We start from the raw sequence: 27,422 nt of genomic DNA, 5'->3' as shown, positions 1-27,422 counted from the left end.
CTTATTCTTCTTCCTGGAGTCTGCTTGCCTGAGCTGCGTGGGGGCCCAGTGCTTTCCTCTGTGGCTGTGGGGAGGCCAGTGCTTCCCTCCTCAGCTGCAGTGCCCCATAAAACTGCCTGGGTCAGGTGCCAGCAGGTGGGTCCTGCCTGGCGCGTGCTGCCACCGTGGAACAAATCATCCCCCCCTGCAGCTCAGGGACCGCTCAGCCCACTGGCAGCTCACTCCCCACTCCCCTGCCCCTACTGCCAGAGAGGCAGGTAAGGATCGGGCCCCCAACCTTGTGTACATACCATGGGGGTTTAGTTTGGTTTAATTCTCCCTAAATTGAAGCAGTAGTTTAAAAAACCCACTGTTTCAGTTGAGGGAGAATTAAACTGAATTAAACCCCCGTGGCATGTACAAGCACCCCTAGGTTCCAGTCTCTGCTTCCAGCACTGTTTTTATATTTTACATTTTAGTCATTAGTTGAAAGGCAGAAGCAACCTGCTGCCAGGTTTCTTGAGCCAAGTGCTTTAACAACTAGATAATTTGGCTTCTTTCCCCTCAGTGACTCTCTCTGTGGTGGGACTCCACAATGCAAATGGAGATGCTTAATGGACAGTTCGATATATGGGCCTACAAACACACATTACTGTGCATTAAGTGTTTCTATTGGCTACATCTTGGCAGCTCTGGGCTTTTTGAATAGCCCATTGAGGTGCCTACTGCTTCTTTGTTACACAGAGCACCAGGATGCTAAAATGTAAATCACTCTTAGGAGTCTCTGAAGACTCTTCATTGATTTGTAAATTATCCTAGGCACCTAACTGACTCATTTTGATTTACACATTCCCCCAATTAACTTCAAATACTACTCCAGTAAGGCAATTCAGTGAGACACATTGCCCCCAGCCTATTTTGAATCCCAGCCTAAATTTCCTATGTGGCATCTGGACCTAATGTCAAATATCTAGAGATTCTAACATGTAGGGCCAGGGTCCAGAACTCAATGGAGAGTGCATTGGACCTCTCTTTCATCAGCTAAAGCATAAAGGAAACTTTACAAATACTCTGTCTGGATAATATGCAGAGGCTCTAACCTTGCTGAAAAGAGTGCAATGTTCCAGACTGTCTGGGAAGGTGCTACAGTCTTGAATCATGCCTTATCACTAACAGAATATAGCCAAGCCATCCTAAAGATGAATGATAATTGCCCTGCCTAGCACTAAATGGCATATTCTAGGAATGCCAGATTCATTTTGGTAACCATCATGAAAAGAAAGGTATGACTGAGAAAGGAGATTATGAATACAAAGTAATGAATTTGCACACTTTGCATTGTGGAAAGACACACTTTGCATTGTGGAAAGAATGCCTTTTACTAAAGGCACAGTGATTATTGCGTGGTGAGAGGCAGTTTACCTCCTGATACTCATAAGTCACTCTAATCAAGAAACTCATCTAAATGTAAAAAATATAACATAAGAAAGAGGAGACTTTCTTTTATCCTTTAGCTACAAGAGTTTTCAATAGGCAGGCTTAAGGTTCTGTCAATATTACATCAAAAGAATACATTTCACTGTTATTCCAAAATCACAGGGAATTGGCAATAGTTCAGCAGCATGATATACTCGACAGTGTAAATTCTTGAAATCTAGAAAGCTACAGATTACATAGTATATGCTTCCTTCTTACAGCTATAATTTACAAATACTGAGCAGAGAGAGGTAAGTAGTTGTGTTAGTCTGAAGTCAGGCAGAAGGCAGGGTAGAGCTACACCTTTTTGGACTAAATAGACTAGATATAGTAAGTCTAACTAACTATAGTCTGTTTAATTAGTCTCTAAGGTGCATCTCTACCCTGCCTTCTTTCTCTCACTATTGTGCATTTGTACCCAGAGGCAAATGTGACAACAGTAAAGGATTTTATAGATTTCTAGAGTCAGAAGGGACCTGGTAGATCATTGGGTCCGACTCCCTGCTCCAGGCAGGAAAGAGCACTGGGGTTAAGTAACCCCAGCCAGATGCCTGTCTAATCTCCTCTTGAACACCTCCAGGGTAGGGGAAAGCACCACTTCCCTTGGACGCTCATTCCATATTTTGCCAATCCTTACTGTAAATAATTTCTTCCTTATGTCCAGTCTAAATCTGTTCTCCTTCAGTTTGTGGCCATTATTTCTGGTAACCTCAAGGGGCGCCCTGGTAAACAGAGTATCCCCTATTCCCTGCTGACCCCCTCCTCCCCCCCGATGAGTTCGTAGGCAGCCACAAGATTGCCTCTCAGCCTTCTCTTGTGGAGGCTGAAGGGATTCAGATCCCTCAGTCTGTCTTCATAGGGTCTTACCTGCAGGCCCTCAACCATATGAGTAGCCCTCCTCTGAACCCTCTCAAGGTTATCCACATCCCTCTTGAAGTGCAGCGCCCAAAACTGGACACAGTCCTCCAGCTGCGGTCTCACCAATGCTGCATAAAGGAGAATGATAACTTCCCTAGACCTGCTCATGATACTCCTGCTGATGCAAGAAAGAGTGCAGTTAGCTTTCCTTATTACCTCGTCACACTGGCGACTCATGTCCATTTTTGCATCAACCAGGACTCTGAGCTCTCTTTCCACTGTTGTGGTTCTCAGAATGGTCCGTCCCCCCCACAGTCTGTAGGTGTGTTGGAGTCTCTTTCCCCACAGCTGCAGCACCTTGCATTTATCCTTGTTGAATTGCATCCTATTCTGATCTGCCCACTTCTCCAGTCTGTCCAAATCTGCTTGAATTTGCTCCCTGCCCTCCAGTGTGTTTACTGTGCCCCATAGTTTAGTGTCATCTGTAAATTTGGACAAGGTGCTTGATGAAAGATTGCTGATGAAGATATTGAACAGAACTGGTCCAAGGACAGAGGGGACACCACTGCCCACATCCCTCCAGGAAGAAACCAACCCATCCACCACCACTTTCTGGGTGTGTCCCATAAGCCAGTTTTTTACCTACCTTACTGTGAAAAAATCCACATCACAGCTACTCGGTTTGCTCGTAAGAATTGGGTGAGACACTATGTCAAAAGCCTTTTTAAAATCCAGGTAAATAATATCTACTTCCTCCCCTGCATCTAAACACTTTGTGACCTAGTCATAAAAAGAAATTGGGTTAGTCAGGCAGGATCTGCCTGCTATAAACCCATGCTGGCTGCCCCTTAACATTGTGCTACCTGCTGGGCCCCTGCAAATGTGATCCTTTATGACTTTTTCTAAGGTCTTGCTGAGAACAGATTTCTCCAAATTAAACTGGCTTTACTTTGTTTTACTCAAGTGGCCAAGCTAAAAATATGACTGTGAAGCTATCCATGTACAGAGCCTCAACTGAAGTGGACCATGTTGTGTGACGGGCTTCTTATGGGAGGGAAAGCCATATACGTGCATTCATTACGTTTCTGCCACATTTCAGTACTTCAGCTGATCGAATTCTTTAAATGACCAGAGTCTTGAGGCTTAACTGAAACAAAGTAATCGCATGCACATTTGTATTTTTGAAAAAAAAGCAACAGTTGACTAGCTGAGACATGTTCCTGAAAAGCTTATTTCTGGGATCTGTAATCACCTTTGGCTTTTATTCTGCATATGGATTTAACATATTCACAGTGAGTATGTCTGCATGTTCATTAATGTGCAGGAGTTACTGTGCATTTAATTTAGTACTTGCTTAATGAAGTACTAACTAAATGCACAGTAACTAGAGTTACTGCGCAGTAGTGCCAGCAAATACCTTTTTAGTGATGCTACTGTGCAGTAGTGTAATAATACTGAACAGTAGCGTATTAGCACTGTCCGTGCTGTGACGTGCTACGGCACAGTGTTGTTAGGCTACTGCACATTAAGTACCTTGTGTAGGTGTGCCCAGTTAGTATTTGTTTTTCCTATTTGTCCAGCAATGGATTTCAGATTACAGGGAACAGTCTCAGAGTGCAAAGCATCAGAAAAGTTGAATATAAAATTCTGTTAGGCTAGTTCCTGTTGAGAGATTCAACTTCTCCTATAATCTGTTAAGCAGATTGTTGTTGCACTGAGTATGCATTGATTTGTTATGCACGGTCCTTCATAGCATACCATTGCAGGATCGGAGTTATATCAGTGAAACTAGTGTGTTTTAGAGAGACCTGGAATAAACTTACATTCTGTTTGGCTAAGATTTTCCCACTGCTGTATCTGAATTGGATTTGAAAACAATGTTAAAATTGTTGAACTTTCTATCATTTAACCAGACCAGATATCAACTGATGACCAGAGGTATGAATCACTTGTCAGCTAAATTAAATTGCATCCAAAATATGTTGTTTTGTCAAAATTACAGTGATTTGCAGAGATGTGAGGTGTGTTATTTCATCTGGTAGGAAGGTGAGGGGAGTGAATCATGTCATCTCCCATGTGAGAATCTCTGCTTGATTCAGAGTAAAGACTTCCATGCTATATCATTAAGAGTCAGGCAGAGGAGGACTTGAGTTGTGATCTAGTATGAGCTGGGTCAGTACCCTGCCCAGTCAGAGGCTGTGACCTCTCATCCCCTCCAGCACTCGCTCCTATTCACTACCGAACTGAAAAAAAAAGACATATTGACAATTTCCATTTTCACTAAAATATTTGGAAATAAAAATCTTTAATGCAAGCAAAACTTTTTGAACCTTCAGAGAAGGTCACAGAATGGAGCTATAGCCCTCCAAACAGTTGCAGTGATGATTTAGTCATCATCTTTACCACTGAAGACAATGAATCCACATGCAATACGATCTTCTGTCATGGCGAAAAAGGTGGAAGAGCAACTGCACATAAACTAAAGCCAGTAAATGTTACCTACCTGGATATTTTAGTTTCTTTCACCACTGGGCTACCTGAGCACATGGATTCTTTTTAACTTCAAGTCCTCTGTAATGAAAGCTCCAGTTCAGTATCTTATTACGAACCCCCCAAACCATCCCATTCACAGTATTCTCCTTTAATTACAACTATGTAATACTTTTTTCACTGCAAGAAATGGGGCACTGTAGTAAGGAGCAAGGAAAAAAATAAAGATGCTAAGCAAGGAGCTTGAAAAAGGGAAATGTTTAACTGTGTAGTGGGCTATTTTCCTTCCTGCTAAATTCCTAACTTTCAGTGCCAGCACAAAACCATTTTAAACCTGTTATAGGTTGTTCCAGAGTAAAACAAAAACAAAAAGCAAACACAATAGTGTATGTCTGAGCCATCTTTAATAGTTTTATACAAATATTAAACATAAGTCTAATATTAAAGACATATGTTGTTTATGCAAGTGTTCTAGAAGTAGCAGAGTCAACAGGGCCGGTTTAATCTCTGATGCAACTGCATTGCCCTAGATGGAGTTATGCTAGTGTTATGTCACCCTAGTTTTACAAAGTCAATACTCTCAGTAGCTGGAGTCAAAACATGTGAGTTTCTGGCACTCAGTCCCATGTCTAGTTCTGACTGTGCACATCCACTTCCATACTGACTTACTAACAAGAAGTGATTTTGTTATGCAGTGTGCTGAAACTGGCAGTATTTGTACACCTCAGCACCAAAAGGCTACACATGTCATTAGGTCAGCATGGGTGCTTGGAGATGCTAAGTATGCCTATACTACAGTCACACCATTGAACTGGGTTTAAGAAGGCTAACTCGGGTATTGATCATGGGGTAACCAGCAGTACAGAGGTCAACGTGGTCTAAACCAGTGGTTTTAAGCCTTTTTTCATTTGCAGACCCCTTTGGACATTTTGAATGGAGGTGCAGACCACTTTGAAGTGTAAGTGTGGATATTCACATACTTTTAATCATAGTCATCTTTTGCAGACCCCTTAAACATAGTCTGCAGATCCCCACAGGTCTGTGGATCACAGGTTGAAAACCACTGGTCTAAACACTTGAATATTTAGTTAGCTTTTCCAGTGGGTTTTTTGAAGCCCATGCTGAGCTCTATGATACTGCAGCTTACCAGCTACCCACGCCTGAGATAGCTAATATAAAGCTAGTTCAGGGATAGCCACCTGAGCCGCAGTCACACATTGTGAATGCAGGGTGGCCACAGTCGCTGATGCATATTTTGCAATTTCAAGACCCCTACTAAGTGCTACTGAAAGGATTTGCTTCTGCCTCTGCATTTTCCATTGTTTCTAGTATCTGGTGACATCTGAAAGCACCTAGGGAAACTTGATGGCCATCTTAACACTTGGGACCCAGGGGAAAGTTTTCCTGGGTTCTTATATAATGATTGTCATTTGCTATCTGAACTGCAGACATGCAATATGCCTGGGCATAAAGCTACCTTAAGATGTTCCAAATAGTATGGAATACTGTGGCCTGTCTCTTTAGCAAGACATACTACAGTGAGCACAACCTGATCTGCCCTGCTCCCCATGGTGGCTTTTTGCAGAATAACAACCAAATATCAAGTGTCAGTCCTGATCTTCAGAACACTCACTGACCAGGGCCCAGCATAGCTAAAAGACAACCAGGAGCTCAGGGATGACAACAAAAGTTGCCAAGTGTGTTCCTTAGGCTCACTGGGAACCCGTCCCCCAGGAGGGTAAGTTTCATCTCAGCAGGAGATGGAGTTTTAGAAGGGGCCTGTTCAAGACTGTGCAGTGTGTTCCCACAGGAACTAAGGCCCCTCTCAAGACTTGCCACCTTTTGCTTCTAGTTTAAAGTAAATTTCTTCAGCCTTGCCTTCTCTAATGAATGCAGTGCAGCATGTACATTGTAAACAAACACAATGAAAGCAAAAAACCCTACAACCCCACTGAAATAAAGTATTCCCTTAAACTCTTCCCTGGGGAATAAATGATGGGACTGATGGCACATGATGGACATCAGCCATGTTGCTGAGTGCACAACTGTAAGGACATTGAATATGACAGCAACAGCCATAAAACTAGGTGGTGTAAGCTTCAGTGTAATCATGTCTTGACCATAAGCATGCTTTTACTACTATGCATTTGGTAAGTACTAGTCCTGCGTGCCCATGAATGTCATTAGTAGAGCATGTAATCTGAGAAGTTTACATTTGAAGGGCTGCCTACCATTTATGAAGAAATAGGGAAAGAGGAAAATGGAGGAGACAAACAGGACAAGAATAGACACAGCAGCTGGGAACAGATCATTACAACCTTCCTTAGCTACTCTTGAACAGATTATGATATGGCACCATGGGACCATCGGACACATGCTTTTGTTACGTGTAAATGTTTATTCTTCCCTACCATCTCCTGCCTTCTCTGTTCCTTCCCTCTCTGTTCTGCTCTTGAGCCCCCACAAGCATTTAATGAACACATAGTTGGAGTGCAACAGAAACAAAAGAGGTTAATTTAATGTCCAGGGATTGGGGCAGTCCTCTCTGTGGGAAGGGGCTTTCATATATTTCTCCATGAACCAGCCTCCTCTCCCACTGGCAGGGCCATGACTTGGCCATCTCTTCTCCCTTCTCTTTTTTCTACTCTATTGTGTTTCCCATCTGAGCTGTTCCCCTGCTGAGCCCAATACTGCTTTTAAGAAACAAGCCCAGTTGCTTATACTCTGTAGGCTCTGGTCAGGTGTTGTTGCTTCCGTCCTTGTTAAGTTTTACATAAAATAAAATGAGCTAACTCCTGAAGCACTCTTCCCCTGGTAACAGAACAGGTTTTTTTCCCCCCACAAGAAGTTAAATTCCATGGAAACTAGGATAAATATGCAGAGTTAGTGAGGTAGCATACAGTTTTTTAAAAACTTTTCCCTGGCAGGCTGCTCTGAGTGGCTTCCTAGAATCCATTCACAGAAGAGAAAGACAGAAGTCAAGCATTTCAGCTGCAAATCTGGCATGGGGGGTAAAGGAACCCTGTCCCTTTACCCACACAAACAGTAGAGGGAGGTCCTGTGAGTGCCTGTGCAGGGACAACTAACATGAAAATCCAAATATAACCTCTCTAGGAGGGTATCATTGTAGGTGAAGGGTCCTAGACTTGGCTACTGCACATGTGATTCCAAGTCAGTTATGGTCAGGGCACGTGTTGCTTGTAACCGGAAGAACAACAGAGTGTGTGTGCTAACCTTTCCCAATCCCCCCCAGTGTGGGGGGATGTGGGCACGCTAGAAGGAAGGAATAGGCTACAATCAGACCTAGACAGGTTACAGGGGTGGGCAGACAAGAATAGGATGGGATTTAACACTGACAAGTGCAAGGTGATGCACCTGGGGAGGAAGAACCAGCACCATACCTACAGGCTGGGGAACTCCCTTCTTGTCAGTGCAGAGGCAGAAAAGGATCTTAGAGTCATCATTGATGCCAAGATGAACATGGGCCGGCAGTGTGGGGATGCAGTCAGGAAGGCCAACCATACCTTGTCAGGCATCCACAGATGCATCTCAAGCAGGTCCAAGGAGGTGATCCTCCCCCTCTGTGTGGCACTGGTCAGGCCGCAGCTGGAGTACTGTGTCCAGTTCTGGGTGCCGCACTTCAGGAGAGATGTGGACAACATGGAGAGGGTCCAGAAGAGGGCCACTCACATGATCGGGGGCAGCAGGGCAGGCCCTATGAGGAGAGGCTACAGGACCTGAACCTGTTCAGCCTCCACAAGAGAAGGCTGAGGGGGGATCTAGTGGCCTGTTACAAACTAGTCAGAGGGGACCAGCAGGCAATGGGGGAGTCCCTGTTCCCCCGAGGACTGCCACGAGTGACTAGAAATAACAGTCACAAGCTGGCAGAGGGTAGATTCAAACTAAACATCAGGAGGCGCTCCTTCACTGTCAGGGCGGCTAGGATCTGGAACCAATTTCAAAGCGAAGTGGTGCTGGCTCCTACCCTGGGGGTCTTGAAGACAAGGCTAGACAATCACCTTGCTGGGGTTGTTTGACCCCAGTACTCTTTCCTGCCATGGCAGGGGGTCAGACTTGATGATCTGCTCCGGTTCTTTCCGACCCTACTAACCATGACACTATGAAACTATGAGTCTGGTTCCTGAAGCAGAGTTCTTGCTAGACAGCATGTCTGCTCCCTGTTTGCTGCACGAGCCAGAGTAGGAAATATTTGAGAGCAAACAGTTGTAGAGAATTACTTTCCCCTTTCTCCTGTACTGTTTCTTCCTGTGCTGTAACCTGTGCCCACTCTCAAGCAGGGAGATGCTTATCTATAGAGAGCACTGGCTTCATCCAATATAACTATGGTATGCTTCTTGGTCTTGATATTTTTTTTTATTATACAAATATCTTAGTGATGAAATGCTATTCTAAAAAAGCATTGAAATGCCATGGCACTAAAAGGGAACCCATGCATAAGCTTGCTATAACTTGCAAGACTGTTCTGATAGTGTCAATGAATATGCTGGAGCATATATACTCACAAGTCTTGGCCTATTCCCACCCCAGCTATGGAGCTACAATCATTCAGAACCATCAGAAGGACATCCCTGGGAAATAAAAGCATCCTTTGGACAAGTGATGTTAGCCAGAGAGGGGAGTGTATTCTCTGTCCTGGCCAAAGCAGGAGTTAATTGTAAGAAGTGAGGAGTAGGTCTTCTGCCTAGATGTGATTTCATGACAGCTCTGTTACAAGTCCCCATGCTGTCAGAGTGGTTCACCTCGTTGTCAGAGTGGTTCTGCTGAGTCGCTTTCAAGCATTAAGCCCCATGGTGATTCTGCCATAATCTTTCTTTACATCTTTCTTAATTAGCGTGGATAAGAAAACTCCTAACAGAAGAGACCCCTGCTCCAATTTTGAATTGGTATCATTTTTGTTTTTCAGTTTAAAGATTTATGTCTGTAGCTTTACCTTAACTTTGACTGCTTGTACCCAGTCTTTTTGTGAAGCAACTTCATCTGTTTTAACTGCCAGATTTTTTTTAAGTGGGGTCTGTCTTGCACAACCAGACCATGCAGCTTTATATCTTATCACTGGCATCCCTGAAGGAAATAAAATCCTGCAGAATAAACATTCTTAAACCCGAAGTTTTGCTTGGCAGAGAGATCAGTAGTGTAAATGTTGCATATTGTGCGAGTGTCAAGGATTTGAGAGGGAACAACACTTGTTCAGCTACAACTGTGTTTGAACATTGTGGTTGATGGCAGGTTTTTAATAAGATTTCCCTAACCTCTGTGGATGTGTCTTTTTTCTCCTGAGGATTACATTAATCAAAGTTTGCTTTAAGTTATTTGCAAGAGCCTTGCCTAATGTTTCTTCAACTGGCACACATATATATAACCTTTTGGGGAGTGCAGCAGGTGCTTACAGAGTACATGAGAGGAAGGAATGAGGAAGGAGAAATAAAAAGGGAGGGAAAGGAAAAAAAGGAAAAAATGAAGAATGCCTCTAAAATATCTCTAAGCATTTTGGAGAAGCTCCAGTTTAGTTGTAATGACATCAGGTGTTACACACATATGAATACATCCCTCTTATGCACGGTTCCGAGTAGCTGTGAGAGCAGATGAGGCCATAGTCTCAGAATTTCCTGTAGTCTTTGTTCCAAATCTTAAAGACAGAATTCTGTAAACAATTATTTAACTTTCTTTTAGTTTTTCAAGACTTCACAAGCCTTTGTATTGTGCTGAACTCTAAAACACTGGTTTAAAACTTTGATTTATGTACCCACACATTATATTTAATCCTAGCAATTGGTCTACACTAAAAAACACAGCCATTCTGTAGAGAGAGTTTAAGTGTGTGTGTGTGCGTGTGGATGCACATGTGTACACACACATACAGAGAAGTCTAGGAGCACTCTTACCTCCCTGGAAGATAGAACTGGCACTTACTGGGGCAGTTGTCTTGGTTGAATTCTAGGCCCTGAAAGAGTGAAAACAAAATAGAGACATTGGTAATTGCATGCAGATGCCCAAGGTTATGTCCACAGAGAGAGCGAGAGAAAGAGAGAGAGAAATGCAGCTTTCTGTCTGCCCATGCCTCTCTCTGACCCAGCAGCTCAGTAGTTTTTTTCCTCATCCGAAATGAATTGCATGTGCCCTGATGAACTCAATTCATGTCAAACACTACATGAAATGTGATGACGGACATGGGGGTAGATTGTGCTACATCACGTTCCTCTCAAACTGGGGTTGGACCTTTCCTGTCTTTGCATCCCAAACAGATACCAAAATACAAGCTTAAAAACAAAAACAACAAACCACATAATCTAAATACATGTAATTATATAGAGGCTGAGAACTGTGACAAAGCAATGCTGACCATAACATTTTTTATTTTGGATTGATTGCTAGAATTTTTTTTATATTGTGCAGTATTATCTTTGCCAGATCCTACAAGCATTGTGTTGAATTCATCCTTTTCTTCATCACTGACTTAAAAAACCTTAAACCTGTGCTTCTTATCACAGACAGTCGGGAGGGAATTGCTGCTTCATTTAATACAATTCCTGGTGGACAAGGATCAGCAAGACCCAGTCATCACAAAGCTACTCAATAACACCCGGATTCATATCATGCCATCAATGAATCCAGATGGATTTGAAGCTACAAAAATACCTAATTGTTTTTTCTCAAAAGGAAGGTAAGGTGTGTGTGGAAGTGGGCAGAGGAGGTGGGTGTGAATTTTTTTTTAATAGTTAGAGGGGGTATGTCATAACAGGTGAGTAATTATCAATGCAGCCTAAGCTGACTTAGAGATAAATTTGGCCTGTGGTGTTCTGATGACATAATGCATGAAGCTTGGCAGAGGACTGATCCAAGCCTCTGCTTGTGAGTGTGTGTTCTTTGAGAGAATTGATCGCAGTTTAAAGTGGTTTAAACTTTAAGCTACATATATCTGATTTCTAAATAGAAATACAACATCACTGGATCCTTAGGGTGCCAAAAATGAAAATAGTCACAGAATTAATGGCAGGCAAAAGGACCTTTTCCTCATTTTCAGATTAGGTAGAGCATGGCTGTTTTCAGTTTGCTGGACAAAAAGAAGAAAATGTTTAACACTACAGATGTTCAAACCCAGCTTGTTATCTCTCTCATCAACAAAGAAAACAATATAACAATTCTTAAACAAATTTGTCAATTTTTTTTATTAAATAAAAGCATAGGTTCCCAGCACTGCCATAAACCTACTGTAAAACGCTTTCTGCAGCTCAGATGATTTGTGTTCTGCATCAGTTGTAGGCAGAATGGACCACTAGAGAGGGCTCTGTCCCCGAGGAGATGCTGTGTAGTGGCTTCTACCAAAACAGTATTGCTCAGATAATTTAAGGCACTTCTTCAGCTGTCCACCCCAAAGCTTGAAGCCTTTTCAGTTCCAGATCTGACTTTCAGCAAATTGAGATAGAAGCTGCTGATAAGTCTGCCATTCTTCCACGATGGCTGAGCTGATGCTAGGTCAACAACAGGAAAATTACGTGAAGCCTCCAAAGACTAGGCTTTGGTTACACTGGCAAAATATCCATAGTGACAAAAAAAAGTTTAAGAAGTTCATCCCATTGCAGGCAGTCTTGGTAACAGGGATAAGTGCAACCTGTGCTGAACTCATGGTAGCTATCAGGGGTGGAACCAGAGGCACAGCAGCAGAGCTTCTGTTGGGAGCTCTATGAGCTCACTGGCTGGTCAGCGTGGGGTTTGCCTAGAGTCCCTGCTCACATGCCACTGTGGAACCCAGGGGGTAAATGCTGTTACTGTTCACTTTGCCCTTCCCTTGCTCCCCTCCACCCCAATTACCCTTGATTTCAGCAGCAAGGAAAAGAAGGGACAGAGGGAGCCCAGGGGCTGTGCACTACTGCTGCCCATCCCCTCCCCTCTGTTTTCCTGTTGCTGATAGGGAAGGAAGAGAAGGGAAGAGCAAAATGCAGTGGTACTAATTCCCTGGGCTCCAGAGCTGCTTGAAAGCAGGGTCTCTGGGCAGATGAGCATTCTTCACTGCTCATGTAGCTCACTGCTGAAGGGGACAGGGCTATATCCCTGTCAGTGCAACCCTGGATCTGCCCCATGGTAGCTGTGTAAGGAATTTGTTGTAGAAGGAGTGTTTGTGTAACACTGCCCTGTCTGCAGTCCTTGCATGTTCTAATTTAAATTGCTACAGAGATCAAAACAGGGAAGAAAATTTAAAAACCTAGAAAAAGGAGAACAAAGAGAGAGCACAGACAAAGACAAAGAAGAAATGACAGGAAGAAGGAGACCAGAGGAACAAATTTGGGAAGATACAGAAACGCAGAAAGTGGCCAACACAACTCTTACTAATACAATAGGAGTACTTGTGTAGCTAAGGACCAAGATCTTTTGAATCTTTTACTTTAGCTGCCATAGCAGCATTAGGGGGAACCAGTGTGTCATGTAGATGCACATACTACTTGGCACACTGCACAACTAAAGTAGGCCCTGTTTAAAATAACTTACTCCTGAAACAAGTAGGTGGTTCTTTTGTGGGGGGTTCCAGTGGCTGAAGCATCCTGGGGATTGACACTAAAAAAATGAGATTGTTTAAAAGGAACAAATCCCTAGCTAAATGCTAATCACAGTGACTTTGCAGTAGAGGAGAAAGGAAGAAGTATGGGATTGGTGGAACAGTTTGGCACTCCCAAGTACTCTCAGAGATGAAAAGGGCACCCTTTTGGTAGGTGCATTGTTTATATTGCTTCACACTGAGGATGATGGCATTACAAGTGGCTCAGCCATAGGAAAGACGTGTGCGTTCCCAAACAAGTAGAAAAAACACGCTGTGCATTCTCTAATTGACTTATGCCACAATATTGTTTTTTCTGAGAGACAGAAAAGGAATCAGTGTTTCCATTTGAAATACTCTTGTCATGGTAGAATAATTATTCTATTGTATGCAGAGGCCAATAACTTCTACAATGGGGAATTATGTCAGTTTATTTGATGGTTAAGTGAGAACAGGTTCATGCTCATTTACCTATGCACTGTTTAAATAATCCTGTTTCCTCCAGCCACTAGCACATCACAGAACCAAAGCACTGTAAATCATTTAAGGTTGATCAAGTTGTTGGAAATGTCTACATGCAAGCAAATAGGATTTTGTTTTTTCTGTAAGATACAATATGAATCAGAAAGATCTGAATAGGAATTTCCCTGATGTCTTCAAAAGTAACCTGGTCCAAACTCAACCAGAGACTGAAGCAGTGATGAAATGGATACAAAACGAAACATTTGTTCTTTCAGCTAACTTGCATGGTGGGGCACTTGTTGCCAGTTTCCCATTTGATAACAGTTACTCAGGTAAGCTAATACCTGTGTTTCTCCTTTAAGAGCTTTAGTCACAAAAAAATAAAATCCCTGAAGTTTTGAACAGGGCCTTGCAAACTTAGAGCTGAGGGAGCGGGGTGGAGAAAAATGATTGATCAGGAGGAAGAAAATCTTTTAGAGGTCAAAAAGGTAGAAAAATAAAGTAAGAATTGACAAAGGCTTAAGTGAATTGGACTTTGCAAAGAAAATTAAAACAAACAGCAAGTGCTTCTTCAGCCATTTAAACAGGTATGGCAGGGCACAGTTGGGGTGCTTGCCACGTAGTAGGGACTGCAGTAGACTGGGACAAAGCCGGTGGAGAAGGCAGCCAAGTGAAGCCCCTGAATGTCACGATTAAGGGGGAGAGGTGTGTGGTGGAGCACTGTTGGGGGTGCTTGCCACTCGAGGACTTTCACAGGCTCTGAGGGAACCCTGCTTTGGCAAAGCAGCAGGGGGAACCTCCCCCAGGAACTATTCTAAGCGGGGAGGTGTGTGGCAGAACAGCCCCCAGGAAATGCCAGGCCAGTTACCACCCCGGTGGAAGGTGAGTAGGGGAGCCTAAACCCCAGCCCCTGCCTTCGGGTGAGTTATTTAACATCGGAGGCAGTTGGGGCCAGGCACAGCTGTGGCCACCTGAGCCCATGTGGGGTGCAAGACCCCAAGGAGTGAGAGTGGTGGGCCAGACACATCGGTGAGTGGCACCTGAGCCTGCGGTGGGGGCGGGGGGGTGTTTGACCCTGGGCCCCAGCATAAGGGGCTGAGTATGTGCCTCAGTGGAGGCAGAGGTGTAGAGCAGGGTGCAGTGGGGCATCTAATGGCCTTCACTAGAGCGGCAGTTGGGAGGCGTGGAGAGCCTAGCAAAGGGCATGGAGCCTAGCGAAGAGGCAAGGAGCCCAGAGGTTAGGAGCCCCAACTGTGTGTGGGGGGGGAAGGAGCCCAGGGAGAGTGAGGGGCTCAGAGCCCAAGGAGAGAGGCCAAAGTTAGGGGCTGGGATATAGTTACAACATGTGAATGCCGAGAGGGGTGAGTAGTGAGGCCTTCTGAACAGGGGCCCTGAGATGAGGCCCTGTGAGGAAAGGGTGTGAAGTGGACCCCGGTGAGCAGGGGCCTCGAGGGTAGGCCCTGCTAACATGGAGGCCAGGTTAGGTCCAGGTAAGCCTTCGGGAGCCTGAGGCCACAGGTGGGCCAGAGGCCAATTGGGTGGGGCGGCTGAGAAAGTGCCACAGGAAAACAACGGGGCGAGTCAGGAGCCCCTAATTCAGAGCAGCTGGGTGAGGGATGAGAGGTAGAGTCGCTCCAGTGTTCTGCAAACTGCCCAGTGCTCGCTCGGATGAGAGGCCCAAGAGGCCGTGCGCTTGCTGGCAGGGGAGTGCAGGGAAACAAGCCCCAGGACCCTTCGGGTGAGGGCAGGGTGAGTGTGGCCCCAGGAAAAGGAGGGGCGGTATGAGAGTGGCCCTGCAAAGGGGCAGTATGAGAGAGACTGGGTGAGAGGTGGTGGAGTGAGAGAGGCCTTGGTGAGAGGGAGGCAGTATGAGTATGGACCGTGATAGGGAAGAAAGCAAGGCCTAACACTGGGATGAGTTGAGCCCAGCCTGAGGCTGGAGCAGAGCTGTTAGGAACATCTGCAAGGCTTGGGATGCAGTATAGGGGTGGTTGGAGCTGCATGCATAGGCCCAGGAGAACATAGGCTTCCCGCCTAATTAAGACCTTAATTTTTGAACAACAAGGCATGGCAGGAGAGAAAGGCGGGCAGCATGCCCAGAGGCAGGTGGGAGACTAGCACTGTGGCTAGTCTGGGACTTCCCACTTTGCCACGTAAGAAAGAACCAGAAGGCTGTTGAGGTTGCTTGGATTGCTGGGGGAGCGACAGGGGGGTTAAGGAGGGGGCTGGATTTCCTCTATAACATGAGGCATTGTGCTCTTCCTAGGATCATCAGAGCATGTGTTTATTTAACTAATTTCCTACCATTACAGACCTACCAAGCCCTTTTTCTGTCCTTTTTTCCTGTGGGATATGTTGGGACACAAGAAACTGATAGGCAGGTTTGAGGGCTTCATATCTTTTTGTGAAATACAGAGCTATTCATTGTAATATTGATCAGGGTCATACCATCACCATCTTCATTGCACAGATGCGATAACTACAGAGCGCTATAGTGCAACCAAAGATGATGATGTTTTCAAATACCTTGCAAAATCCTATGCTTCCCACCATGCCACCATGTCGAGAGGGATTTCATGTAGCACTCCAAATGTGGAAACCTTTCCAGATGGTATTACAAATGGATATTCATGGTACCCATTGAAAGGTAAGAGTGTCAAAGTTTTCCTCTTCTCTCCGTTGCTTTTATTGTATGCTTGGACACAGGTTTCTTCCTGAACTCCATAACAGCTGTGGCTTTACCTGCAATAGAATTTTTTGAAGTCTGAACTGACTGCCAGTGAAGTTGGTAGGTGCAAACATGTTGCACCTGTTACTGTGAACAGTGTAAAGCACAAGCATTTGCAGAGTCTCTGAACTAGCACATACGTGAACATTGCCCTGAGCCTTTCTGGATAGGGATCCAAATCTAAACAACAGCCAGCTTCCACTGACTGGGTCTTCAGCTCCTCCCTGTCCTTAGGCCCATGTCTTTTGCTGTTGCTGTAGCAAAAATGCAGCTAGCTGGAGAGCCCTTCCTTAATCAGCTTGCACGGGTCACTGCTGATTGACAAGCTACTGCTAAGGCTTCCCCTTTCCCTTCTGCTGTCAACCTGTTTTTGTGCATTAACATAGGTGCACAAATATATTGAGCCTCTTGGGCCAAAATCCTACTACCTTTACTTAGTCAATCAAGTGTAGGGCCACTACTGGCAACACGTTTCATCAAATCTGCCACTTTCTTTTAGAAAGGAGACAACTAATACCACTATCATGTAACAGCTTTCTACCTGGCTAATTACTGAAATGAATGCACTGATTTATTTCTGTATGTAGTTAACTGTATACAGGCTCGTGGTTAACCACGCTCTGTGGCTTCGTATTGTTATGGGAAGTGACACTGTACAAGTTTAGAAGGCTATTTTGGTCATCAACTGGTATTTTTTTCACCAAGCTTGATGAAGCCTTCATACTTCCCAAAAGTCTCCTTATTACTGACCATGACAGACCTTGTTTCAAATGTGGATTTGTCTGTCCCTGAATGGTTACAAACATTTTCACAAGAGTTTTGGAGAAGGGCTGACTAAACTGAAGCTAGCATTGCTCTAGGAAGAGCACCACATATTATAGCTGGAGGTGTTTGGGTTTTGTTAAAACAACAAGCTGGCTTTCCATAGGGGATTGTAAAACTAAGTGACTGCAGAATTGAAAAGTAGTTGCACTTTTCAGCTGGTAGTAGTTTGTCTGACTGACTTATACTTGCCTTCCCGAAATACTTCCTTAGATTGCCATGTAGCAGGTTAGGGAAGATTTGACATTTCCTCACCCCCTTCTTACCGACTGCTGCTCTCAACAGTAATCATTAACGCTTACTTTTAGGTGGGATGCAGGATTATAACTATGTCTGGGGACAGTGTTTTGAAATTACATTGGAGCTGTCATGCTGTAAATATCCACCAGAAGGAAAACTGAAGCAGTTCTGGAATGACAACAGGGCTTCTTTGATTGAATACATTAAACAAGTTCATCTAGGTGAGTAGGCTTTGTTATTTTAACAGGTAGTAAAGCTGAGCTGCTCTGACCTGGGAATAGAAATACAACCTGCTCTCCAGTGGCCGGCTAGAACTGAGAGCTGCTGCTATCAGGTTTTCTTGGTTCTTGTTGAATTAACAAAGTAGATAGCAGAGCTGTGTGTGCCCTTCTCATTTTAGAAACCAGATAATGAGCATGGGAATCATTGATCAGAAACCTCACAAGCCACTGACCATGCAGAGGGTCAATTTCTGCAGCCCTTCTTTGCATAAATACAAATCTAGAGACCTTGCAGCTGCTTGATGAAAGGGATGTGTTGTCACTTCCACTGCAAGGCAGCAGTGGACAGGAGGGTTCTTTTTACTGAGTGCCACAGGGAGCTCGCAGGGTTCCCAGCCAGATCTGCCAGGTAGGTCTGCCTTTGGAGTGCTGCTTTGGCTGCAGGAAGAGTTTGCTGAATCAGAGGGGTTTTGAATGAAGTATTGTGGGCCCAATGAACCAGAATTTTTAATCAAAACTTTGCTCCATCAGAAAATTTCCAGCAGTCTCTCTCATGCAGATCTACCGCACAGCTGAACTCACTAAAAATAATGTCTTGCATTCACCTGGAGATTCGGGGAAATTGAGTACAAACACACCATGACAAATCCCGTGGGCACTCTGAGTAGTCACACAAATATTTCAGCCTCTAGCAGTCAGTAATGGGGATGTGCCTTGCTTTCCAGCTCTGCCCTCCAACACTACAGATTTGGGAGGGAAAAGAAGAGGCACAAAGACTTTAGGATTAGGAGCTACAGGGGATTTGGCATTGACAGATGTGCCAAGCAACTCCTGTGCCTGGGAAAAACTGAGACCCGGTAGCCCCTGCCCTGGCTACCCTATCCCTGATGGTGCTAAGCAACAGGGACAGGGCATCTTGGAAGTGTCCCCGATGGCTCCTGCTGGGTGGGCTGTCAGGGATCCAGTTTCTGTCCTTTCCTCCCTCCCTCCCTCTGCCTTGGAGGTGGAAGGGAGGCAGAGCAGAGCACTGTGAGATTGTGGAGGGTTAGAGACCTGGCTAGGTGTCAAATTAGTCTTGGTACAACAAAGGAGTTGCTGTTTGAATTGGCAATTTCTTGTGGGACTGCCATGTTTGTGTGGCAAATTAACCATTATTCTCTTGGGACAAATCCCTTCAATATTTGGCATGCTACCGTGCATTGTGAGAGAGATGCATACACCCTGCAACAATGCAGCATCCTGAGGGGGCAGCGGCTATTGTGCCAGCTCCAAAGGTTCAAAATGTGTTAATCATTCATACCAAAAGATTTAAAATACTGGTCTAAAGCTGAGGCTAAAAAGAAAACGCCCTGGATTCTCATTACTTGTGCTTTCTGGTCCTTTAGCATCTACTTGGGATGTACTTTTTCAAGTGTTTTTCCATGGCGTTGAGGTCTGAAATTGTACTTTGTTCACTAAGATTCTCATACCACAGCTTGAAAAAAACAAAATGCTGCAAGATTTGGTAACACTAACCATCATGCTCATCTCTTGTAATACTGGCCCTTGTGGAAACAACCTAAGCACCTCATCTTGATCTGCACAAGGAGGAGGAATATTTGCCCATGTTCCCATAAACAGGGTCTAAATAGAAACCTTGCCTGTCAGCTCAGGATGGTGACTCATGTCACCGCAGAGGAGCCCTTCCAGCCGCACCCCCCCAGCATCAGGGAAGCACCAAGCCCTAAACTACCTTTTTTAAACCTGTGGTTTGAGATTGAATGGTCTTTAATTTTCTGTGCAATGCAGTACACCTAAAATGGTAACTGTCACACTTCAGAGGGTCTAAGGGCTCTGAACAATTAAATGGCTGGAGCAGGGGGTAGATGGGAGAGTTTTTGTATTGGGATGTTCGCTAATTAAAGACTAGAGCTTTGGTTTCCTTTCACAGAGAAGCAGCCTGAGTTAAGGAATTAGGTTTTTTATCAGTGATGCGTAGCAATGCTGCCCCCACGTGGTCAAAAACTGTACAAGTGGGCAGCAAGGAACAGAGGAGCATGGGTGATTTTAAGTGAGACCAACTATATATAAACACGGTTTATGCTCCCGTATAAGCTGCCTTTCCATTCTGGGCCCTGTACAGTAGCTTGTTTCTAGTTTCCATGTGAATTCCTCATGAATCCATAAGGCCATTCAGTGCTTAAAGACAGACCTGCTTGCATGTGCTCTAATTCCTTGTCCTAGAAAGAAAAGAAAGGAGCAGATTTCTGTTTAACAGAGCTCTGGTATTTTATAGTGAACTAGAGAGTCACAGGGTCTGTAGAAATGTAGCATTTGTTTTTTTAAAAAACATGAGTGTAGAAACTGGTTTGGACACCAGCAGGCAGGATGACACCATGCTTTAATTGTTGTAGTGCCTTAGGTTTCCAGGCAACAAGTAAAGACCATGCTCTGCCGGAACTGGGCAAGTAAAGCAGAGAAGTCTCGGGCCTCAGAGAGTGCATAGTTCATGGGATCTCCTTGGAACTGGTTGGGGGTAGAAGCAAGGAAGCTATCAAATACAGGTTTCCCTCTATTTATGCAAGTTCTTTATATGCGAATTTGCTCTTATGCAGTGAGCATATTTAGACCCATAATTTGTTATATGCGAGGTAAATTCACTCCTATGTGCTCAGCATAGATGCCCCCACTGCCCAAGCAGGTAAGCCTGTGGGGGGAGGGGAAAGGGCCGTGGCCCCACTCACCCCAGCCCCAGCTGCAGTGGCCCTGGGAATGGCCTGCAGCCACTGGGCTCCACTGTGCTCTCCCTGTCCCCCCACACCTGGGCTCACCCCACCTCTTTAGCCCCAGGTGTAGCCGATGTCAGCTGCCTGTACCAGGTGTAGCCCAGGAGCAGAGGTGAGTGGGGACAGGCGGAGCACGTTGCAGCCCAGTGGCTGCAGGCAGCTGGTGCTGGCCACTCTTGGGGCCGCTGCAGCCAGGGCTGGGGTGAGTGCCACTCTGTTCCCTCTGCTTTGCTGCCTTGTGCAGCCCCGGGAGTGGCACTTCTCCCCCTACCCCTTCCCTAGTCCCAGCCTCACTCCCTCCCTCACTGCCATGGGAACCTGTCCCTATTTGTTACGTTGTAAAGTGGATGCGCTTTATGCAAATTCGATTTATGTGCCGTCCTCTGGGAACTCATGTGCAGCATAAATTGACGGAAAACTTGTAACTTCCTTTCAAGGGAAAAAAAGATCTTTCTTGACAGGATCTGTCATTGGAGTGTGACTAATCTTTCACATGCTAGCACACCTAGAGGTCCTACCTCAAGTTTTACTTGAGATCAGTTATTCCATGAAAGTTTACATGTAAAAGTGTTCTGAAACACCCTCTCTTGGTGGTAGAACAGCCTTTGAGGTGAATGGCACATGGCATGCCAGGATGTGCAGTCACCATTCACCGTGCTTCTCAGTTTAACAGCCAGGGTGCTGCGGCCCTTCCTGGTGTGGCTATTCAGCTGAGCCAATCTGGACTGGACTGCAGCTTTCTCTGCAGCGTGACTCCAAAGAGATTGTGTAGTGACCTGGCTGTTTCTATTAAGGAGCAGTGTCTGGATGGTTTTTTGGAGTACCTTTTTGGCAGGGGGGATAAAAATCAACTACTTTTTTCTTTAAATAAAAAAATTGGATGTAATTATATTTATTTTTTGTTAAGATGCTTTTTAAAAAAAATAAACTGATATCAAGAGAGATAGTTTTAATTTAAGATATGTTAAAAGATCAAAGATATATCATTTTGGAATAGGGATTATAACTTCTAATTATATACTATTTGAGACGATATATTCATGTAATCTTTTTAAAACTTTTATAAAATAGGTCACAACAGGCCATGGACTATTAGGGGCCCATTCTTATGGGTTTCCCAGAGGCTCCTCTACAAATTAGTAAATATTAAAAGAAAACCACTCTACCCAGTAGGACCGCTTTACCCAGTACTCAGTCTGGAAAATCCCATTAAACATCTCCGTGTTGCTTAGTTTCAGTTACCAATGGATTTGTGTCTCCAGAGAGAACATCCTTGTTAACAGCAGTATATGGAGATGAGAACTAACAGACCTGATTATCTACCCCTCATCCCTCTTGTCTCTCTACAAGTTTGTGTACACAGTTAAGCCCTTACCTCTAAAAGTGCAAAGTTTCAAGAAGTTAAATGAATAAAGGACATCAAACAACAAGAAAGCACTTTTTGTAGAAAACAATGATTAAATCAAGGCTTCCTGACTAATGATTCCAATCATGATTTAAATCCCTGCTTTTTGGAGTATAGCTTTTCCTCTTTGCTATGTAGGGAATGGAGAGGATTATTCCTGCTGCAGCCAGGAATAACATTTCATAGACATTAGGGCTGGAAAGGACCTTGAAGATCAAAAAGGCATAACCTGAATAAGCCAGTCCTCTTACAGCCCACTTGGGGCACAGCTATACCACAAACTTCCTATGCAGGGCAGCAGTAGCCTTAAAAAGTCTGGCTGGCTCCATGCTGACTGCCTCCCAAACTGGGAGCTGTGTGGCTTCCTTCATGTAGTGCTGCAGATAGATCTGGTACTATTGCTCAGCAATGCTCTTTAACCTGCCAGCTGCAGTGCCAACAGCTATACCACAGCCTACATGAAGGAGCACAGTTAAAGGCATTGCTGCCTGACCTGGCCACCTTGGTGATGTAGACGTGTCCCGAGTACTAACTCTTTCACCTAGTAGTGGAGGAAATAAATAGAACTGGCACACAGTGCATTCAACTTTGAAAGGACTTGCTCTGCCAGGCCAGAAACTGAACCTGACCCTTTGTCATATTTGCACCCTCACTCTCTTTCACCCTTGCTCCTAGGTGTTAAAGGTCAAGTTTTTGATGGGTCTGGAAAACCCATACCGAATGCAATTGTGGAAGCTGAAGGAAGGCAACATGTGTGTCCTTACAAAACCAACAAACATGGAGAATATTATCTTCTTCTCCTGCCTGGAAAATACAAAATTAATGTAAGACTCTTGCTTTACTTAAATCTTGGTTCCTAATTATGTTCAGAGAGTTTTGGAAACCACAAGACAGTAAATACTATGAAATTTAGGACTTTTTTCATAAACATGCAGTATCTGCACAAGCAGAAATTCCACCTAAGTGCCGGTTTACCTTTTGATAGCAACATCAACCAATGCTGATCAAGTTGGCATTTAGGAAATGAGCAGTTTAAGGGTTCAAGAGGCCTAATGTGGGCACAGATCAAAGGTGAGGTAGCAGCAGAGACTAGCATGACAGAACAAAACTGCTGCCTGTCAGTAAGATGCTTAAACAGATTGTGCTTTTGCATATTTTGAATGTTTTTTCTACTGGTGCTTTCAGTTAAAATGAGGTGGTAATGAGGAAAACGGGTTGTGAGAAAAATGGCACCTTTTCACTGTGTATCCAGAGCTGTTTGCCAATATTAGCTACCAAAAATGTTTCTTAGAAAACTCTTCAGGATTTTCTGAAGATTGCATAGTTGGACAAACCTTAGCACCTAGGTGCTGAACCAACCAGCTAAAGACTTATGTGACCTCAGTATTGGTGACAAATTAAGTTACTCACTACAGAAAGTAGAGCACATTGTTCTGTTTGCCTTAACAGGGCTGGCACAACACACGTGATCTACAGTGTGTGTGTAAAGGGCACTTCATGCTCCCTCTCAATTCAGCCACAAACTCCCAGAGTGCCATGGGGCTCTGTATAAGAGGATAGGATCTAGAACATGTATATGGAGAAGACATCTCAAACCTCCCTACTTTCTGTATTAAATGATTTCTTTCTCCTTTGAGCTGTTGCCCATAGGGCCATCCCAGTGTAGGTGATCCCATACCTCCATGGGAGGTAGTCTCTTGCAGCCCTAGGCAAAAACAAATTGCAGGACTGCATTCTCTAACAGAGTCTGATCTGGAAGCTTCAATGGTGACAGCACTCAGTGACAATAAACTAGAGGCACATGTGGCAACCTTGTGTCTGTCCTACACATCTGCATTCTTGAGAAGTCACAGATGATAGCTGAGCCCTGGTGGAGCATGTGCTCTGACCACTGCTGAAGGCTCCATCTTTCCCATCTTGCAATACACCGCAAAATCAGATTTACTTTTACAGCATGTAGATGGAGATTGCCCTGTGCCCTTTGACCTTTCCACTATGGCAGCACAGAGCCACAGGAGTGATCTAAAAGTCATCTGTAGCTAGAAGACCAGGTCTGCCTGACATCTCAAGTATGAAGTGATGCCTCTGCCTTTGAGAAGTGCTATTTTATAAAGAACACTGTCAGACAGGTCTGCTGGCTGGGGAAACTTTAATAGCTTTGGGCAGGAACTTGGAACATATCTCCAAGGAGACCTCATCTAGAAGGAACATAGTGCCTTGATGATTTGCCATTAGCAGATGGGTCTTGCTTATTCTTGTTGAAGTGATGGTAAGTAAAAGCTTGTCTGCTGACCAGGAAGAAAAGAGGTTAGGGTGACCAAGTTATAGCTGACCTGCACCTGGTTCTGAAAAGTCCTTGTGCTCCAGAGACAGGGGAGCTGCTGGTGGAGAAGCAGCAGCAAGCAAGGCCAAAAGATCAAGACCTTGATCTATGTGGTCTTTAAAAATCAACCTTTAAATGGTTTCAATACTGAAGACCAGTCCATTTACATGGACATAAAAGGAGACTATAGACTCTGGGAAGGGTGTCTCACAGGCCACTTCTCTCTCTGGAAAGGTTTCTGGATTCTTAGCAAGAGGCAAAGGAATAGGAAGGAGATAGCCTTGCAGGGGAAGGGGGCACAGGCATGACCGGTCAGAGTCCAGGTCATTTCCAGAATGATCAATGAGCAGCCTCTCAGATAAGAAGCCCGGGAGCAGCAGTTCAAAGGCTGACACAGAGGGCCCTCATGCCAATGCGGGCTCCAGCATGGAGTCTGATGCTGACAGTTCAGACTGGCCTGGCACCTTTCTTAGCAAGACATCACAGAGCAATGTTGACACAGAAGGTGCCCTGATGCCATGAAGGGTGGCAGCACCACAGGTAATGGATGCTGGCAGCTGGAGTGAATGCGAGAGCTGCCTTTAGTTGCTGTATGCCAGTGGATCAGATGGTGCCAGTTAGAGATATATCAGTCCGATATTGGATCGGTACTGAGATAAAGAAAACTGGTTGGATCAGATATCAGCACAACGGGGCCAGTAATTTGGCTGATAAATACCTGTGCTGTGCACAGCTGCAGCACACCACTCGGGCAGCAAGGAACACAGCTGGCAGCTGGAGAGCTGCCTCCAGCTGGTAAGTCTGGTATGGTGGAAGGGGTGGGGGTGGGGGGGCAGATCCACACCCCCTGCAGTGAGGGAGGGGGCAGGGGCATGTACCGCCCAGGCAGCGGGAGGAGGGGGAAGACTGTTCCTGCCACTGCCTGCACCCCGAGAGGGGTGTGCCCCCCAAATCTGTGCAAGGCAGGGCAGGCTGCAGCTGGGGCTCTTCTCAGGAGAAGCTGGGCTTTCAGCGAGCACCAGCTGTACTGGGAGGATGCTGCATCGACCTGATTTCACCGCCGCTCCACTCCCAGTGCAGCCACCACTGCCAGCCACCCAGCGCAGCCCCAGCTCTTCCCAGCATGTGGCTGGAGAAGGGGCATTGGAGCCAGGGCTGTGCTGGCGGCAGCGGCAGCACTGAGAGCAAAGCTGTGGCCAAATCTAGGATGGATACAGCATTGTCCCAGTGCCACCAGTGCCTGCTCCAAACCCAGCCACCACTGAGAAGAGCCCCACGCAGCCCTGGCTGCAGCCCGCCCCACACAGATCCAGGGGGGGCACAAGCCCCCTGCCCCTTGCCCTCCTGGGATGCAAGCAGCAGTAGGAGCCACGTTCCCTCTCCCCTCCCTGGCCAGCGCCTGCCCCTGCAACCTCCCTCACCGTGGGGGTATTGATCTGCCTCCCCCCACACACCACTTCCCTTCCTCCTCCCCTGCCACCATACTACTTACCAGCTGTATCAGAAATTGGATTGCATCAGCCCCAATAATAAATAATCAGCCTTACCCAGAGAGGCTCAGGGAGAAAAGATGTTTTTAAAAATAACAGATGTGACTGCACCCAGGGAAAGGATTGGTTAAGCAAGAGACTGCTATTTTTATATGGTTATTCTTCATGGTAGAAACCTGTTTTAAAAACAAAGAAAACAGTGACATCTGACATCTGTCACAAGACTGACATCTGACTAGTGTGGTTGCTTTATGCATGTCCTGATAAGCCTCTTCAGACTGAATTTTCATTTCTATTACCTGATGCAGACTTCATTTCTTTCCTCTGATAGGTGACCACAAGTTTAGTCATCCAATAGTTTTCCCCTCCGAAGGGTTTCTAAATCGCATTGATGACCAAGTTAACCATTCATTCTTTTAATCAACACATAAAATAAAGCAAAGTTAACTAAATCCTAACTGAAAAGGAAAATCAACTAATCATCACTGAAAAAGATTGCCAAATGAGACCGTATCCCCACATTATCTGTATTTTTCATTGTAGATAGGCTAAAATATTTGTAAAAGATGTCATACTCTTCTCATTTAAATGGCTAATTCAGTAACTTTAACATGTTTGGACAACCACCTAGGCTATGCAAAGAAGCACTCAACAATGTTTGCAATGGAAACTATACAACTAAAAATGACTCGAATGAGCAAACCAGACTAGTGTGAACCCTCTTCTATTTGTCCTTAGGCTACAGTACCAGGAGTTCCATCAGAACTGAAGCAACTGGACGTACCAGATGGGACTGCTAACTTAAGTGCTTTCAGACTTGACTTCACTTTCCCGGATTTCATTCAGACACCAAAGGAGCTTTTGTGTCCTACAGAACCTCTTTATCAGTTCAGTTCTTCGACAGCTTTCAGACCTACTCTGCTGCTCTTGCCTTTAACAACGCTTTTGCATGCAGTTTTCAAATAAAGCCAAGAAAGAATAAAGGAAGAAGTGAGGCCGTGAAGCTTTGCAGATTAACATACAAGTGTGTTTTTAAAGCAAAGAATTATATTTGCAAAAGAATGTATATTGTACAATTGAATTCTGCAGATTTTTAATCAAGTTTACTATATTTTTATAAAATATTGGCAGGACAATCCAAATAGTTTTGATAACGTGGCTATACCAGACTGTCCTATTTTTATATATTTTTAATCAAAACTAATTATTGTGTAGTTTATACAAGATAGGACTTTACAGAATGTGAATACAGAAACTGGGAACTTATTTGTTAAAACTTTTGTACAGTTTGAGCTATAGAGAGTACAAAAAGAAATGAATTGTAAGTATTTTTATGTACACCTCACACATACTGACTGAAACAGAAATGTGTGCCTGAAAAATATTAGTAGGCCCAGCTCTGGTCTTGCACCAGTAAAAAAACAAAACAAAACAAAACAGTGCTAAGTTCACTGAAGTCATGGGGAGTTACATGAATAAGAGATCTAAATCAGACTCATGGGGCAGGTTTACATCCATCATTATAGCAAAGTTACAACTGTGCTATGATTTAGTACTTCCTTCTGGCATGCTTCCTTCTGGTATGTGCGGCACATGCTTATTTAGCAGCTAC

General features: G+C 44.6%; 1 protein-coding gene across 1 annotated transcript in view; it reads left to right on the top strand.

Annotated features, from left to right (window-relative positions):
- CPM (carboxypeptidase M) overlaps positions 1-26,907 on the top strand; it is an 81,307-nt gene extending 54,400 nt beyond the window's left edge. The window contains exons 3-8 of the mRNA XM_019514706.1: positions 11,313-11,485; positions 13,964-14,148; positions 16,287-16,463; positions 17,675-17,827; positions 22,673-22,821; positions 26,549-26,907. Coding sequence (XP_019370251.1) covers positions 11,313-11,485; positions 13,964-14,148; positions 16,287-16,463; positions 17,675-17,827; positions 22,673-22,821; positions 26,549-26,776 — 1,065 coding nt within the window. The 3' untranslated portion in view covers positions 26,777-26,907. The remainder of the gene's footprint in view (positions 1-11,312; positions 11,486-13,963; positions 14,149-16,286; positions 16,464-17,674; positions 17,828-22,672; positions 22,822-26,548) is intronic.
- The last annotated feature ends 515 nt before the right edge of the window (positions 26,908-27,422 follow it).

This window comes from Gavialis gangeticus, unplaced genomic scaffold (genome assembly GCF_001723915.1).
Source record: "Gavialis gangeticus isolate Ggan-Ray unplaced genomic scaffold, GavGan_comp1, whole genome shotgun sequence".
Lineage (NCBI taxonomy): Eukaryota > Metazoa > Chordata > Crocodylia > Gavialidae > Gavialis > Gavialis gangeticus.
This window is presented reverse-complemented; position numbering and strand designations above follow the sequence as displayed.